At 41.2% G+C, this 14,758-nt stretch overlaps 1 protein-coding gene across 1 annotated transcript in view; it reads left to right on the plus strand.

The window, feature by feature from the left end:
• The first annotated feature begins 238 nt into the window (after positions 1 to 238).
• Positions 239 to 14,758, plus strand: part of Grik2 (glutamate ionotropic receptor kainate type subunit 2) — a 510,250-nt gene continuing 495,730 nt past the window's right edge. Inside the window, exons 1-2 of the mRNA XM_055615949.1 lie at positions 239 to 415; positions 5,548 to 5,948. Coding sequence (XP_055471924.1) covers positions 5,834 to 5,948 — 115 coding nt within the window. The 5' untranslated portion in view covers positions 239 to 415; positions 5,548 to 5,833. The remainder of the gene's footprint in view (positions 416 to 5,547; positions 5,949 to 14,758) is intronic.

Raw genomic sequence — 14,758 nt, forward strand, 5'->3', positions numbered from 1 at the left:
CGGTCCTAGTTCCCCTATGCCTGGATGTGGACGTGCTGGCAGGGGTCGAAATCAGGGCCAGAGGTTTGGGAAGCACTAGATGGGAATTCTCTCACTCGTGAGAGTTCTTGAAACGAAAGAGTGCACTCTGCTAGCGGGTGGGCCTCGGCGCCGGGTTGCTAGTGCCAGCATCAGGAAAGAAGCGCGGCTCCTTTAAAGCAAAGAGGCGAGGAACCCCCGCCAGGAGGCGTGTCTGTCTCCAGCGCCTCTGTTGCGGCTCCGCGGGTCGCGGTCTCCTCCGCCGCCGTCACTTGCGCTCGCGCCGGCGGCTGCGTAGCTGAGGCTGGGAGCCGAGGACTTCCCGCTGGATCTCCTCCCGCCGCTACAGGGAGAGGACTACTCCAGTCCCTCTCCGTCCTCTCCACCCCAGCTCCAGGTAGGCACTCGCCGGCGATCCTTCCCGGAGCTCATTCTTAGGGTGTTCGCTCTAGGTCCGGAGGAGCCGTGGACCAGCGAGGAGCGCTGGTCGTGGAAGGGAAAGGAGGATGCGGACAGCAGCGCGGCGGAACCCGTGCGCTCCAGGCACCTGCTGGATGCGGTTGCTTGGAGGGCTTTGTCCCATGTGCTGGAGCCAGTCCCCGGCAAGGAAGCAAGCGGCTCATTTGGCTGCTGCGCTGGTGTTCTCCACGTAAAATATTTAAATAAGTGGATCTGTCAAGAAGTGGCCTCAGCTACCGGGACCCACGCGCAAGGCGAAGAGACGCAAGAAGCTGTATATCTTTGTGTCATAACAACTCCTCATTCCTCTTACGCCCACCTATTTCACTATCTTCCTGATCCATAGCTCTGGGCTGAGAAAATTGAGATTATTTTAACTGAGGACAGTATTAAAAGCTTCTGAAAAAAAAAAAAAAAGAAAAAAAAAAAGAAAAAAAAACTCTCAGGGCATCCCACAGGGTAAAGGACAGACTGCATCACCGAAGCGGATCGTAAAGGTTCAGAACTTTTAACCAACCTCACTCCCTCGTATTTTTATCTTCAGGGGGATAGGAAGGTGTGTGTGTGTGTGTGTGTGTGTGTGTGTGTGTGTGTGTGTGTAGCAGCAGAGAGATGGACACACACAGAGAGACAGACACAGAGAGAGTCAGAGACAGAAAATCAAATAGGACTGGAGCTTTTAAGATAATGATTTTGGATTTAGGGGTTGGAGAATATTAGAAACTACCCTCTGGTAAGGAAACGAACAGATTACCTTCTATCATCTTTTTTCACCATTTCTTCATCTTCATATTGTAAGTATTCTGTCATCAAAATCATCAAATAGATTTTTTTTTAAAATTTTCACAAGATATGATTGATCATTCGAACAAGTCTGCAGTTAAATTTCTGGAAGAAATGCAATTGTATCTTAATTTGGACTTGTTTTAGTTCCTTACTTTGTAACTTTGCAGAATACATTCCTGCGATAATCAAGTCAGCTTGTCAACTTCCAGTTTCCTTAGAAACTTAGGAGTTAAAGAATTAAAATGCACCAGGAAAGGTATGACAGTAATGACTAAAGGCTAAAACACTTTTTTTTTTTTAATTTTAAATTTGAATCCACTGAAGACTGTACATGCTGGATTTCTTTAAAAGGATCTCAACAGACATAAATCTCTTTGCTTCGATTTCTTAAGCAAGATACATTCTCAGCATCTCAATAGTAATTAAAATTAAAAATACCATCAGCCACCAGCACAGCAGAATGTTAACAGAGCAGTTGATAATGTGTTTAGAATCCTAAGGAATGACACAGTGTTCATGGGATGAACCGAGCATGCAACAGTGTAGTTCCGACTGATCTCTGTCTTAGACTTTATTCTGTTGCCCCTTTAATGTCATAAGTGAGCAGGCTGTTTATTTTAGCTAAGCTTCAACACAATAGGCCACTTACATGGACTAATGCCTTAGGTGTTACTATAACACGAGGTTTCTAAAATGTCCCAGAACAGCAGGAAAACAGTGAGAGATCAGGTGGAAGCCTCTTACTTGTGTGAGAATATTTAAATGCTCTCCACATATGGCATTTAAAGGGCCTTTGGGATGGCTTTAAAATTCAGATTGTTCTAGAATATACCTTTGCTGTTTCTAGTGAAAGGTATAGGAATTGTCTTTTAAATGTTCTCCTATAAGGATTATTACATGTCTGTTCATGCCCCAGCAGGTGGCAGCTAACTAGAATAAGATTCATTTTCACCAGGAGACTAGGAAACCAAAATTGCTTCTCAAGTAATAGTGCCCAAGACTAAGAGGTCATTAGTGTCAGGTAATACAAAAATGCAGTGAAAGATGAAGCTAATGTCTTTTGTCATTGCAGGCGTCGTCGTTGTTGTAGAAACAAGCTTTGCATGACTGTGATATACATTTTCTTCCTTCATTATCCACCGTAAGCTTGGTAGTTCTTACTATTAGCCCTCTTTGATATTTTTTAAGGCTGTCTTCTAGGCATAGCTTCTCTCTGTGTGAGCATATATGTGTGTGCTTGCAGCTTTTCATCTCTGCTTTGACCTTGGAACCCTCAGAGCTTTAGCTTCTAGCAATAAAGACTGCCATGTGGTGGAAATAACTGCAAAGCAAATGAGTCTATAGGACAATGCACACATTTTCCACTATTTTTACATATAACTGTTCACTTAAGGCCTAAATAAAATGTTTTTTTATATTAAGAAATGAGCAATTATTAACTGACACAATTTTAAGATAATTAAATGTGATCAGTAAAATACTGATTAATAACTATTAATCCCCAGAACTATGGTTATAGTGTCAGTATTGGGGAGATACTTGCATTAACTTCAAAACATCCATGTAATAAATAAGATATTAGCAGATCATTTGTGTGTGTGTGTGTGTGTGTGTGTGTGTGAAAGGTAAATTTAGTGAGTTGTTGCTGTTGATCTGAAGAGTGAAGCTTAATAGAAAAGATGACATTAGTCTCTTTTCCCTCCTAACAGATGGAAATCTGGAGGTGGGTGATTAAAAGTGATAACTAATTGTACATTTCAGAAATGTCTTAAGCCACTGAATATTGACAACATGTTTCAGCATCCAGAGTTTTTTCATGCTATTTTTTTTGTACAAAGAAATGAGTCCTTTAGTTACCATAAGGGGATATCACAGTAAGTCTTAGTGCCTTTTGTGGTAGTATGCACTGGAAAAAGATTGCTCTTGGTATGTCTCAGATGCTTTAAGCAACTCATTCCTCACATTGAATAACACACTACACAATTCACAAAATCGATCTCTTGGTTATGTGTTCTGCAGTGGTTCAAAGCATTTAACTCTGTAATAGAAATAGGCAAAGTGTCACTTCAAATGGTGTTATTATCCATTCTTCTTACTATTTTCAATAACTGAGAATAGACACGTCCGAGGCGCTGTCCGAGGTCCTGAAAAACGTTTGTCTCAGTTATGGCAGAAGTTCTGCTGAGCAGGTGGAGTTGCTATCTGTTATGTTAAAGCTTTTTAACTTAGTTGATAGATGTAAATAAACCCAATTTAAGGTATGTGCAAAGTTGGTGTTTTTTCTTTTTTGGAGACCACTTAATAGTAAAGAAATGTTATGTTAAACCTTTTTACAGTTTATTCTGTGTGAATTTCATGAACTCAAAGCTTTTCTTTCAGTTTCCCACTAGATATCTAACAATGATGAAACATAAGTATCTGGGAATGCCAGTTGTAAGTAGGCAGACAACAAATGCTATGACAAATACTGTTATGTTAAAAGAATGCGTAAAGAAGAAATTGTGGTACAGTCTGTTTACTCTGTTTCCATGAAATGCCAGCTACACTGCAAAATTGCAGAAATTTGATTAGTCACAACAGAACATGCTATTTTTAGGTAGTAGGTATCAATTATGTTGGGAAATGAAAACAAACAAGACTATGTATTTTCCCCTGGCTGTGGCTATTAATCTCTACTGGAATGAAGAAGAATAAATGAGACAGCAAATACAAGACAGGACATGCTGGGCTTTCACATATTTTATAAGTGATGTTTCAAACATGGACTGAAGGAGTCGCTAGATACCCTTAGTTTCAGCACTAGGCACTTTTAAAGTGTTCAAATAGTGGAATTGTTTGACAGGATTGCCTGCTAGATTGCAGAACTAGCTTTTCATGATACTTATTTTTGACACTGCAGTTATTCCTCCATCTTAAAAAAAAAAAAAAACAATGTCTCCTAGTGAATTTGAAAACGCAGAATTTTTCAATCAGCATTTTGTAGTGCTAAGAAAATATAGATAGTAAAAAACTCACTTTGATGGGATGAATACCTTGTGGTTTCTTTTTGCTATTTAGAAAAAAATATAATCATAGTAATACAAGAACTTAAATAGTTCTCATGCCATTCCTTTAAAATTAGGTAGTCTTCAACATGATGTAGCTTGTGCCCTATTTGATGTTAATGGACAAAGATTAAGAGTAAAACACAAGTTCAACAGTTTGTCCTTTTCACTTCTTGATAAGGTAAAGATGTCAGCAATGGTGCAGTCGTTGCTTTTCTCATCATCTTTTCCTACTGTTGTAAACGGCAGTAGTGGACTTGGGGATAACTGCAATCCTTGGGCAGTATTTTGCTATTTCAACAAAAAAAATGTTTCACATGAGAAGAAATGTGCATTTCCATATTCTTCACTGGAGTCAATTTCTACTTCTGAAAGTCAATAGAGGAGACGAGTTTATAAATTCCCATCAGAAAATAACCCATGACAAGATTTTGTTTGGGCAAAGCAAATATGATTTGGTATTCTATTTTTTAAAGACAAAATAACTACAAAAGAAAACATGTGCACAAAACCTCTGGGATAAGCTGCTGGAGCTTAAACACCATTGGCTTTTTGTATAAGATTGTCTCAGATGAGACAAATGGGTGGGGAAATGATTCCCTCATTCCCTTTCAAAAATCCATCTAGAGACATTTCTCTTAACTAACCAATAAATGTGCCACTCAAGCTTTTAAAGACCATATTCAGCTCTCCAATTGCATTCCACTGCGTGTTCATTTCTTTTCACTCTAACTTAAAAAGTATAAGACGCCCTTAGTCTAACAACAAGTTGGACTGACAGCGCAGCCCTGCTTTAGAGCGTTTTCTTTTTTAAAATACAACCCCTAGATAGACAAAGTGACTTTGACTTAGCTAGTCAATTATTAAAATTCATCAGCTGATTGTAAGAAGTCTGTTTGCATACATCAGGCACTCTCTACAGGGTCTTACTGAAAATCAAAGCATTTTTTTTTTCTTCGCATCATGTAAATAAATCCTTTTTTTTTTTTTTTTTTTTCTGCTTAAGGCGGGCTATCAGAACGGTTGCATAATATATATTGGGAAGCTCTGTGGCAGGAAGCAGCTTTGTCAGTTTTTCTCACTTTATCTTGGCCTAACGTCAGAAGCTGTGCAGCAGAGTAAGGACCTGGTGAAACCCCTGCGAGCAAAGCGCCCATTGTATTGAGACTGAGGCTGGCTTTCGGCAACTAGTCCTTCCAGGGCTGGACTTCCTATTGATTTTCTTCTTGTACTCTCCCAGGCTCTCGCGGCTGGACACTGTGCCTGCTAGATTCTTCCCGGATGCTCCCGGACTAGCATGGATGTCCCACCATCCCTTGCAGTGGAAGCTTGCTCCTTGGCGCAGTAAGTGAGGAACATGCAGCGACTGCTAATGGGTTTGGGAAGCGGAGACTCCTTCCTCTCTCTGTGACCATGCCGTGATTGTGTCTGCGGTGACTACTCCACGCATCCTCCTCCTCGTCCAAGCCCGGAGCCTAACGCTACATCGGGGAAGTGGGTGCCGCGTGCGCAGGCACGGAAACATCATGAAGATTATTTCCCCGGTTCTAAGTAATCTAGTCTTCAGTCGCTCCATTAAAGTCCTGCTCTGCTTCCTGTGGATCGGATACTCGCAAGGAACCACGCATGTGTTAAGATTCGGTAAGATTCTCCGCATCTCAGCATCGTCTGGTGTAGGCTTCTCCGAGGCGCCGGATGTAAGCAGGCAGTCGCTGTGCCTCGCGTGGGCTTGCCGCTCCCAGACCTGCTTCCTCCCGGGTTTTAAAGACCGCCCCTTGCTTTCATTTACCCTCTCTATTTATCTTCATTTTATTTTGGGCGCCGGAAGGGTGAAGGAGGTGCTAGTGCGTGGTACTACCAGCGGATGCATCGCCTCGCCGTAGCCCGCCACGGGGACAGCGGGGATGCGAGCACGGCCAGCCTAGGCTGCTCTGCTCTCGCTGGGAACCTTTCAGCCGGCTGGCTGGCGAGGTCTGAGCCAGAGTGAGCGCTAGGGCCGGCGAAGCTGCAGCTGGTGCTGCCGCTGAGTTAAGGTCTGGTAACTCTTCCGTGAGTTGCGTCTGTCCGCTTCTGCCCGGACCTATCTAGGTCCTCACTTGCAAAACCAAAGGCGCTAGCCCTTTTTCTTTCTTTTATAAGAGAAGCTTACTAGTTAATTAAATCTTTTTTTTCTGTCCTCCGATTGTCTTTCTGATGTGCAGAGCTTTAAGAAATATTGCTGTATAATTTCAGACTTTAATAATGGAGAGATGTGGCTCGCTGCAGAGAAATAGCGCAATCATGACAGGCTTCTTGTTTGTTTTGCTTTTTTAACTTGCCGAGTTCTTTCACATTCCCCCCCCTTCCCAACTCCCCCCACCCCCCCGCCCCGCACAGAGTCCGGACCTAATAAATAAGGAACCTAGTAACTGGTGGCAGAAGGAGGAGGGGAGTTGAGTGTGTGGGTCTAAGTGCATCTTTGTTTCACTCTGACATGGATAAAAGACCCTAGATAGTCACATTTCAGAAGGATTTATAGCTTTCCCAAGAATGCAGGCTTCTTTCTCTCTTGAAGTAAAATCTAAACGTGGGCTTCCAGTACATTCCCTGGTCAGGAGGTTTGCTTGAAGGAAATGAAGTGTAGGAAATGCTCAGGATGACCAACATGTTTTTAGTAAGAGCAGAACTCAACAGGGGGACTTCCCTAAGGAAAGGCTTTGCAAAAAAGGGGAGAGTCAACAGAGAAAAAGCTTCCACTGTCAGTTCTAAGGGTGTTTAAGCCAGGGAGAGTGGGAAACATAAAACACAGAGTATGTGTTTTTGAAACAAAAGTAGACACTTTAAATTATTCTGTCTGATTTATAGCAGAGGTTGACTGCCCCTTCTGTAACCCTAAGCAGCATCTCTTAGTTTTTTTCTCAAGTGAGCTTTCTCCACTGATAATGTTAACTGTCCTCCTCAAGTTTTGTGGAAATAAAGTATGAATGCTTTTACATATATTTGAAAAGGTAGCCCCTCCCCATATATCAGATACAGCCAAGAAGACTGGTAACAACAAGAGATGATATAGTATAGCTAGATTCTGGCTGGAGTATTTTCCTGCTTTTCTCGGTCTTTAAATGGTACTTAAGCATGTTGCTCTTAGCAACAAGCATCCACAGGAGTGCTTGATTTTTTTTTTTTTTTTTTTTTGAGACAGGATTAAGGAAGTCACTGTATTTCTGGGAACTGTGTGTGAAGGCATGTATGGTATGTGCACCATAACAATTTGGCCACTAACATGGGAAGTGCTCTACCATGGAATATGCCTCCCCCATTATTTTGAGTAATTCAAAGTACTTAGGTGATCTTGCGTACCTTCTCCTGTGTGTTTGTGAATGAATATACATTGGGAGGAATGTACATGATTGTGGGGGTGGATAATTGGTGCCTGAAAACTGCCACTAACACTCTCAAGATTTACTTATTGCCACTCTGGTCTTGAAGCACAGTATTTGCTGAATCAATAGATTGTTACATTTGCTGATCATTTCATATCTTCATATTAAAAATCTTGGCATCTGTGACAGTGTAGCAGCTTTCCAAAAGAGTGCTCGCTCTCTCTCTCTCTCTCTCTCTCTCTCTCTCTCTCTCTCACACACACACACACATTTTCCTACACAAGCTCTAAGAATGTCCTTAAGTACCAGGGCACTAGGCAAAGGTCTCCATACCAGCCCTTGACACCCAAGATCAACATCCTACTTTGTAGATGATTTTTTTTAATACATTAGCATCAAATGTCTTCCACCTGGAGATACATTTTCTCTAAATCTGACCTGACTTGTCAAGGAGGATTGTATACAGTTGTGATCATCGGAACATTTCCCTGTTGAGCCTATTTTGATGCAGTGGCGGGAGTTTTATTTTCTGCTGGGGTAAAAACGTACCAAGTGGATTGGATGGTTAGTTAAATGCCTATAACTACCTTTTGGAAATGTCTAATTTAAACCTTTGCTCTGAAGTTCAGCCCTCTCTGGTCTCTAGCCCTGGGAGGAAAGGGTTGGAATTGGTTTTTGGGCAGCTGTCTTTGGCCAGTGGTGGACATCTGGGTGTAGGTGGAAGCCAAAGTCTTGCTTCAGGTCCCTCCTGGGAAGCAGCCTAGAGTGACTCTAGACAGTTTATCTGGGAGAAAGGCTTGGGACTGCCAGGCTTCTGATGCTTCTGCTTGGTGCCATGGCAACCCTGAAGCTGGCTTGAGGCCAAGTTAGCTTGTCTTCCCCTCAACTGATGGTGAGAATATTCACCCCCATAAGCTCTGTGGTGTTCTTTCTGTTCCAAGCAGATAGACCCTTCCACTTCCTCTTCCTATCACCTCAGGGTGTCCTTTCCCTGTCTATCAACTTCTGCTTTCCCTGTGGCCTTTTCTCTCCCTGGCCCCCAACCATAGAGTGACAGCTCTCTGGAAGGTCTGATGAGGCTCAGGAGGGTCTGGGGGGGGGGGTGTGAGCTCTTACAATTTCAGCCATAGCCACCATGACTTTTTACAGTATTCAGGAAAACTTTGCAGCTGCACCCAGGAGCATCCCTTTACTACTTCCAGGCCAGACTTTGGGCAGGTTGTGCACTCTGGGTAGCTGCTAGGGAAATCGCTGGGATGCTGACCCTTGGTCGCTATCCCAAAGCTGAAGGGCCACGTGGGTGTAGTGAGGAGAAAGGCTACTGGCCGGTGGGCAGAGAAATTTGAGTTTCTTGTCTTGGGTCTCCAAGGTTTTATTCACCTCACATCTTGAGAAACAATTTGGCTTCTTGAGAGGGTGCAGGTGGCATGTTTTTCAGGGGTATGCCATGCTACAGAAATTCACCCCCCTTCTTCGCCCAGGTCAAGATAGAGAACTGCAGCCTGCTGTGTTGGGCACAGAGCCCACCACTGCTGGCCCCTGCCCCCCAGGCTTTTCCCCAGACCTGGCACCTGAGGACACACTCCAGTGCTCAGCCATATGGAAATGAGGCACCTTTGTCTCATACAGCTAGCTGTATCTGAGAGAGTGCCAAGGAGATGCCCAAGTGGGTGAGGCCTTCGGAGCGAGGCCCGGAGCCACAGCTCTCCCTAAGACATTTCTTCAGCAGGCCCTCTTCTGGCTGCCTCTGCTTCTCTGTGCCCAGTCCTCAGAATGTGCAAACTACAAACAGGCTTCATTTCTGCCCTGGTTGGTCTCCCACACTCACCCTTTAGGCTTTGGTTGGTTTGAGCATCCTCTTCATTGTCACCACATCCCAACCCGCTACTCTCTGATCTTGAGGTCTGATTATTATTCAAAGTCTTAACCTGAATTGCGATTTAGGACGCAGACAGCGCAGACATCAACCAAAACTTTGACACTGAGCAGTTTCTCCAAGACAGTCTATTCCAGAGCACTGGGCAAATGGTCTGTCACTTCTTACAATGTGACAGCTTGACCTAACCTTTTTTTTTTTTTCTTAAGCTAGTCTTTGGCAGAGTGTTTTTGTTCAAAAGTTTCCAAGTTTTAGGTATTTCTTCCCAGAAGTGCTGGGATTTTTCTTACGCTTCAGCACATAGCTGGTGCACACGCCCTTGGCGAAGTCAGCCAGCCTGCTCAGTCAGGAGCAGCCCACTAGAGAAAACCCACACCTTGGAAGGGAGGAAACCAACCAGTTCTTAAGAAAACCTCATACGCTCCCAGACACAATGCTTTGTGGCAGATGCACTATATCATTGAGGAACTGAGTTCAGTGACTGAGAGCTGGGAAGCTGCCACTTTCCACAAGTTCTTTGAAAGAGATTTTTCTTCCTTTGGGAGGTAAAGTGGGAGGGAAGGAGGAGTGGCCTTATGTCTAGGAGCTTGAAAACTGACTCTTGAGAGAGGAGATGGGAGTGATAGCAGCCAGTATCTGCAAAAAGATAAAACTTGCTCATCTGAGCTTGGGGTGGCAGGAGAGGGAAATCTTTGCAAGAATCACCAACAACAGAGACGACTTTTATAAAGATCCGTTTTTCTGATAAGTTCTAACTTAGTTTTAAAGCCTCAAAGAATAACTTGATGTGATCCATCAAGGGAGGCACAATCATTTCAGAAAATGATTTTGAAGAATGATCTTTCCATCCTCTGGAAATAGCTCTCCACCCAGTCACATGGAACTCAACGTGTTTTCTGGCTTTGTAAGGTTGTCTTTCAGAACTGAGCAAGGACTTATATGTCAATTGATATTTCTTCAGAGAAGTTTCACTTTTTGGTCCAATTTAAGTGATCAGTACAAGTGTGTTCATTCCACGGATTCTCAAATGACACTCTTTCAACATTTATTCTGCAAGGAAAGTTGATGTCTATTGCTTTCACACAAAGGGAAAAAATACTATTGATAGGTGGTTCTCAAATGCTGCGGCCATTTAATCCAGTTCTTCATGTTGCAGTGACACCCGAACCACAAAATTATTTCTATTGCTACTTCATAATTGTAATTTTGATGCTATTATAAATTATAATGTAAATATTTCTGGAGATAGAGGATTGCAAAAGGGGTTGCAACCAATAGGTTGAGAAACACTGCTATAGATAAATTAGTATCCAACATTTATTAACAGCCTTTTAAATCTATTTCCCAGATTATACAGTGTTGTGTGTGATAAGATGACATAATCTTTTATGGTATTTAGTTATACCTTCTTATAAAGAAAACCCTTTTCTCAGTTGTGGTATAAATCTAATGTTTAAATGGATAAATGAATTCCTGTATTTGGGATTTCATTTTGCTACGGTAGCCTCAATTTTATATATTTCTTGAATATTTTAATACCCATTTTTACACACTGAGTCAAATATAGTCTACTGTCTTCCAGATATTGTAGACTTACATCATTATCCACTGCATGCACAGTACTTGAGGTGTACAGATCTTTTTGCTATCGTGGTACCATGTGTTGGGAAGTAATTGTTGCACGTTTTTGGTTTGGGTGATGGAAGCTTTATTTTCTAAGGGCTTTCATTCTGTAGTCCACTCATCAAAGTATGAGAAGTGCTCTGAATAAATCTTAAATTCTAACTCATAGCATGAAAGGGAAGGTCAAAAGCCCCCTGAAAGGAAGGAAGAAAGCGCACATCATCATTATTGACAACTCTAGATTAAACACCAGAGAGGTAGACTTACATCTGATAACGTCATATGGCTTTCTGTTTTTCTTTGCAGCTTCTGCTGACAATTGTGTAAGGTAATTAAATTGGCTGATTGAAGTCACAGTGGTCATGGGGCGATAAAGACCATTTGGATTTAATGGAATTTAAAACAACAGAGCACTGAACACAACTCTTACCGAACAAGAATTTTAATGGCCCATTCAGGGTGCTGACTAAATAGAAAGCCCTTAACAAGTTTAATTGAAAGGGCAAGGCAGATTAGTACTATATAGTCTTTATGGTTGAAGATTGGGGAATTAAAATTATCCCTTTAAAAGACTCATTAATGCATTATCAAGATTTAATGTAGGTTAAATAAGTCTTCCTTAGACCTTCATGTTATACTGTGAACCTAGGTTTAGGACCAAGTTTCAATAAAGAAATATTTTTAAGAGTTGACTTACTAAATGGAATTACAGGTCTGTCTCATCTCAAAAGCAAAGAGCATTTCAAATTTTTTGAGTATATAGTGTATGTAAAAGTCTCCAGTATAAATCATTCTTTTGCTGTAACTGTGAAATAAAACAAGCAAGCAGGCTTGATTTCTCTTTGTAAGTTTCCTTTTTTTTTTTTTTTTTCCTTTCTGAAACAAAACTTGTTTGTGGTAGGGAAGCTAGAGGTGGGAAAGTAGAAGCTGTTTTTTTTTTTTTTTTTCTTCAGTTCATGACACTAACAGACATTTGTGTTGTCTTTGAAATACTGTTTTATGGAAGCGTTTTCAACCCATCTAACACTTTAATCACTGAAGTTTAGTGACTCCACATTCTTTCTTCCACCCAGTGCCAAAGGAGCAATGTCTCATTTTGCATTGGGAATTCTCAGGTGGTTGACAGTCTCACAACAAACATCAAGATTCAGTCTCTTGACCTTTGTTTTTCTTTTTATTATTATTATTATTATTATTATTAATTACACTTTATTCACTTTCTATCCCCCCATAAGCCCCTCCCTCCTCCCCTCCTGATCCCACCCTCCCTCCCCTTTCTTCATGCATGCCCCTCCCCACGTCGACTGATAGGGGAGGTCCTCCTCTCCTTCCTTCTGATCTTAGTCTATCAGATCACATCAGGAATGGCTGCATCGTCTTCTTCTGTGGCCTGGTAAGGCTGCTCCCCCCTCAGGAGGAGGTGATCAAAGAGCAGACCAATCAGTTTATGTCAGAGGCAGGGGCTTCTTCATCCCATCCGCCTGTCTCATGTTAGCTGGAAGTACCTAGGTCAGGTTGCTCATTCCTTTGACATTTCTAGAGAAATGTGGAAACCTCAATTTTTCATGTGTATGTATCAAAAATTGTAATTATACATAGTTTTGGAAATTGTTTTGAAAATCTGAACTGGACAAACCCAAACCTTTAGTAGGTAGAATAAGTCTCCAATGTCACCTGCTTTCATTCCCCAGCCTAACACCTGTTGTTCAGGCTCTCTAAGACTCATCTGGTAGTCTCATTAATATATAAGTAGAAAAGCTTTTTTGCCTTTTGACTCACATCTATAACATCAAACAGTTAGCTAATATGATAAAAATCAATCTTAGTAATGTGAAGAACTGCTTCAGGAAGCCCTGTAAGGCCTCCCTCTGAGATATTATTTATTTATTTTTTGTTTTAGTTTTGTATTAAAGCATTGAACATTTTGTTCAATAATACTGGTGTTCAAATATGATTTTGTTCTTGGGTTATTTTTTTCTTGATTGATTTAAACCATTTATTTTCCAATTAAAACTGAGCAGTCTCTCTTATATTTTGTGGAATTCCAGGTTACTAGCCAGCAGGGCCATGTGTGAAAATCTGAAAAACTGTCTGAGAAGGTTTTGTCTTTTGGACGTTTTTCTATGGGTGTATGTAATTTGATCAGTTGTTTCTGACTAAGCATTTGCTGTGTCCCATGGCCTTGTTTTAAGACAAGTATATTCTGAAAGAGAAGGTACATCGTCTCAAGACTGCGGGGCTAGGATGAGTTAATTTGATTAATCAGCTCAGTGTGTGACAGAGATGCTCAGATACACAGAATGATGGGTAACCAGGGGAGTGCTGAGTGACTAGCCCTGATAAGAATTGGAGGTTGAGAAAGGACAGAGGTTAAATGGCACAATTTCTGGATTCACTACCATATACTTCAGTGTTCCCAAATGTATCTTTTTAATTTTTTTAGTCGAAATTTTTGAACATATGTAATTATTTTAAACATAATGTCAAGGATGTTTCATTGACATGTTGTTCCACCAATTATATATATTTAAAAAATAAAGCTTTAATGCTTTCCATGTCTTTTAAAATCAGTCAGTTGATTTTCTATCATTGAATTAAGCAAGCATTTGTAAGGTATTGCCCCTAGTTTTTATTTCTAACTCTAGCTCATCTTTCTTCTATGCTCTGGGGATGTTGCTTGTTTTCAATTATAATATAAATGAAACAGATATTAAAGAAAGCTTCCACGTTTAAAGTTTCAGCATGCTCATAAATAAAAATGGGAACTCTCAAGATAAATAAAAACTGTAGGACCCTAAATTACCTGAGACAAGTGGACATCAGAGATTATGTCTATTGTTCTAAGTTTAGAGATGAACCCACAGAGAGAGTTAAGCAGCCTGATCATGGTCTGTCAGATTTTTGGCCAAGCTAGTTATGCTGTCTTCTGAGTTATGCCATTTCTCTGTGTGATCTTGTATCCCTCTGTTTTGCATCAGTGTGGGGGAAAATAAGAAATTAGCTCCCTAGACGCTTGTGCACTTTGTTCCCTGCCTTCTCTTTCACAGAGCATTCTCATAGTTATTAACTTTTGTATCTATGTTGATACCTACCTTTGCCTTCCTTTTTCCAGTGCTTAAAGCTTTTGTCATACCTATTCATTCAACAAACAGTGTCAGGCAATTAAGAAATAGGATTGGAAGCCTGATTTTTACTGTATAATTAAAGAGAAAAAGTATATACACATTAAATACCATCAACGTGACAAATATGTCAGAAACTCCTTAGAAGCAATTTATTCTGCTCTTGAATTTTTATAGTAGGTGAGACTTTTGTTAGAGCCTAACAAACATATATAGGGAAGAGGATGGGGAAAATACCATGAGACAAAGAATTTAAGTATGTATTAAAAGGTGAGCTTCATGAGAGTTAATGGATGTAGTCTATGGTAACATAAGTGTGACTGGTTGTGTACAGGTTTAGTGTCTGGATTACAGGGTTTGAACACCAGTGTAGATCCTGGAATGCCACTAAGACCAAGGTAACAAACAGCCAAGTGATTCCATCCTTCCTTCCTTCCTTCCTTCCTTCCTTCCTTCCTTCCTTCCTTCCTT

Source organism: Psammomys obesus, unplaced genomic scaffold, assembly GCF_907164565.1.
Source record: "Psammomys obesus unplaced genomic scaffold, mPsaObe1.curated_primary_1811, whole genome shotgun sequence".
Classification (NCBI taxonomy): Eukaryota; Metazoa; Chordata; class Mammalia; order Rodentia; family Muridae; genus Psammomys; species Psammomys obesus.